This window comes from Aulonocara sp. 'chitande type north' Nkhata Bay, linkage group LG3, assembly GCF_057382095.1.
Source record: "Aulonocara sp. 'chitande type north' Nkhata Bay isolate Kocher_YH1m ecotype deep benthic linkage group LG3, A_spYH_male_GT1.1, whole genome shotgun sequence".
Taxonomy (NCBI): Eukaryota; Metazoa; Chordata; class Actinopteri; order Cichliformes; family Cichlidae; genus Aulonocara; species Aulonocara sp. 'chitande type north' Nkhata Bay.
The window spans coordinates 9,415,564-9,418,114 of NC_141346.1; the positions used below are offsets into that span (position 1 = coordinate 9,415,564).

At 43.1% G+C, this 2,551-nt stretch overlaps 1 protein-coding gene across 1 annotated transcript; it reads left to right on the forward strand.

The window, feature by feature from the left end:
- Window positions 1-834: 834 nt before the first annotated feature.
- On the forward strand, window positions 835-2,239 carry LOC147333838 (zinc-binding protein A33-like). The gene has a single exon (XM_086270613.1). The coding sequence runs from the start codon at window positions 835-837 to the stop codon at window positions 2,206-2,208; it is 1,374 nt and encodes a 457-aa protein (XP_086126739.1). The 3' UTR covers window positions 2,209-2,239.
- Window positions 2,240-2,551: the final 312 nt, after the last annotated feature.

Sequence of the window (2,551 nt, forward strand, 5' to 3'; positions counted from 1 at the left end):
ATGTTTATTGTTCTGGTGTTCTGTAAGAATATAATTTTTAAAAAGGATTCCTGACTTGAGAAACAAGTTCATGGGATTTATAATTAATGAGCTGATTACTTGTATTCTTGTCACTAAACACATGAAATCAAATGTTTCTATTCCTGCGTTACTCTCTAATGTAATGCAGTCAAATAAACAGAAAAACATACTTGAAGATCAAGTAACAGTTTTAAAAAAAACTCACAAACAGCTGCACCAGTGAAAGACACTTTATTTTCTAAAATTCAAAAATGTTTTTATGTCGTGGCCTGTTCAAGTGAAATCAAGCAAAACCTTTTTCTCAGCTACAACCAGGTAAAATGTCTAAGTAGAGGTCTGAAAAACTCGTTTAGGAGTGAAGAAACAGCCTACATAAAAGGAAGGCGAATGAAGCTCCACCCCTGACATGATTTATCTGCAACAAACCAGGAAATCTGCTGTTCCTCTTCCTAATTAAAGAGAGATGCACAGACTTTGTAAAAGGAAGGTGTATGAAGCTCTGCCCCTCACATGACTCAATTGAGAAAAACGAGGAAATAAGCTGTTTCTCTTCCTGATTAAAGAGAGACGCACAGACGATCAGACTGAGCTCAGACCAAACTAGCAGCTTCCTCTGAGTGAGTCCAGCTACAGGAGAGAAACGTGGAAAACTCCAACACTGCTGCTTCAAGCTGCTGACGCTCCACACACTGAATGTGAGTTTGAGCAAAAACACGACTCAAAGGAAGTTTCAGTGAAGGTGGTAGAGGAGGGAGGGGAGCCAGGACTGACTGTACTTCCTGTCTGCTGTTTTCAGCTTCACTCACAGACTCAATGGCTTCCAGATCAGAGGAGGATCTCTGCTGTCCGGTCTGTCAGCAGGTCTTCAGAGATCCTGTTCTTCTGTCATGTAGCCACAGCTTCTGTAAAGACTGTCTGAAGAGATGGTGGAGAGAGAGACCAACACACGAGTGTCCAGTTTGTAAGGAAATATCAGTGAATGATCCACCTTTAAACCGAGCTTTAAAGAACCTCTGTGAGTCGTTCTTACAGGAGAGAGATCAGAGAGCTTCAGAGGCTCTCTGCAGTCTGCACTCTGAGAAACTCAAACTCTTTTGTCTGGACCATCAGCAGCCAGTGTGTGTCGTCTGCAGAGACTCAGAAAATCACACCAATCACAGATTCAGACCCATCGATGAAGCTGCACAACAACACAAGAAGGAACTTCAGGAAACTCTGGAGCCCTTAAAGAAGAAGTTAAAGGTTAAAGTTCAAGTGAAGTTTGATCAAACAGCAGAACACATTAAGGTCCAGGCCCGACACACAGAGAGGCAGATTAAGGAGCAGTTTAAGAAGCTTCACCAGTTTCTAGCAGAGGAAGAGGAGGCCAGGCTGGCTGCACTGAGGGAGGAAGAGGAGCAGAAGAGTGGGATGATGAAGGAGAAGATGGAGGCTCTGAGCAGAGAGATAGCAGCTCTTTCAGACACAGTCAGAGCCACAGAGGAGGAGCTGAGAGCTGAAGACGTCTCATTCCTGCACAACTACAAGGCTGCAGTGGAAAGAGTCCAGCGCTGCCCCCTGCTGGATGATCCACAGCTGCCCTCAGGAGCTCTGATAGACCAGGCCAAACACCTGGGCAACCTGACCTTCAACATCTGGAACAACATGAAGGACATGGTCTCCTGCACTCCTCTCATTCTGGACCCAAACACTGCTCATCCAGAACTCATCCTGTCTGAAGATCTGACCAGTGTGAGACGAGGAGGAGAGAAGCAGCAGCTTCCTGATAATCCAGAGAGGTTTGATTTTTTCCTCCCTGTTCTTGCCTCTGAGGGCTTTAACTCAGGGACTCACAGCTGGGATGTTGATGTTGGAGACAGTACATGGTGGAGACTGGGTGTGTTAGCAGATTCTGTGCAGAGGAAGGGAATCATAACATTTGGATTATGGGCAATATTGTTTAGTCTAAGTAAATACTACACACTCTCACAATCAGCTCTATACACTGCTCTCCCAATTGCGAAGAAGCTCCAGAGGATCAGAGTGAATCTGGACTGGAACAGAGGAAAGCTGTCGTTCTCTGATCCTGATACTAACACACACATACACACCTTCACACACACTTTCACTCACAGGATGTTTCCATTTATTGAAACTGATGGTAAAATGAAGGTGTTGCCAATGAAGGTGTCAATGGAGATGATTTAGTTTGCTGGGATATGGACTGACATGTGTTGAATGGGAGGAGCAGTTTGTTGTTGTCTTCTTGTCTGTTTATGACAACAATAAATATGTTGTTGAAACAATGATTCATGTTTAACTCCATATATGAAATGTTTCTGCTCTTTGAATTCTGTTTGATTAAAGACTTTCTTCATGACACAAATGAGATTTCAGTGTATTAATAGAACTAAATAAGCTCAGAGTTGAAAGGCTGGAGTATTATGTACGTGCTTCACTGTTAAGAGCCTCAGTGTTATTTTTGACAATGCTTTTAAACTTGATAAACAAATCAGCTCTGTAGTCAAGGGATCTTTTTATCATTTACGGA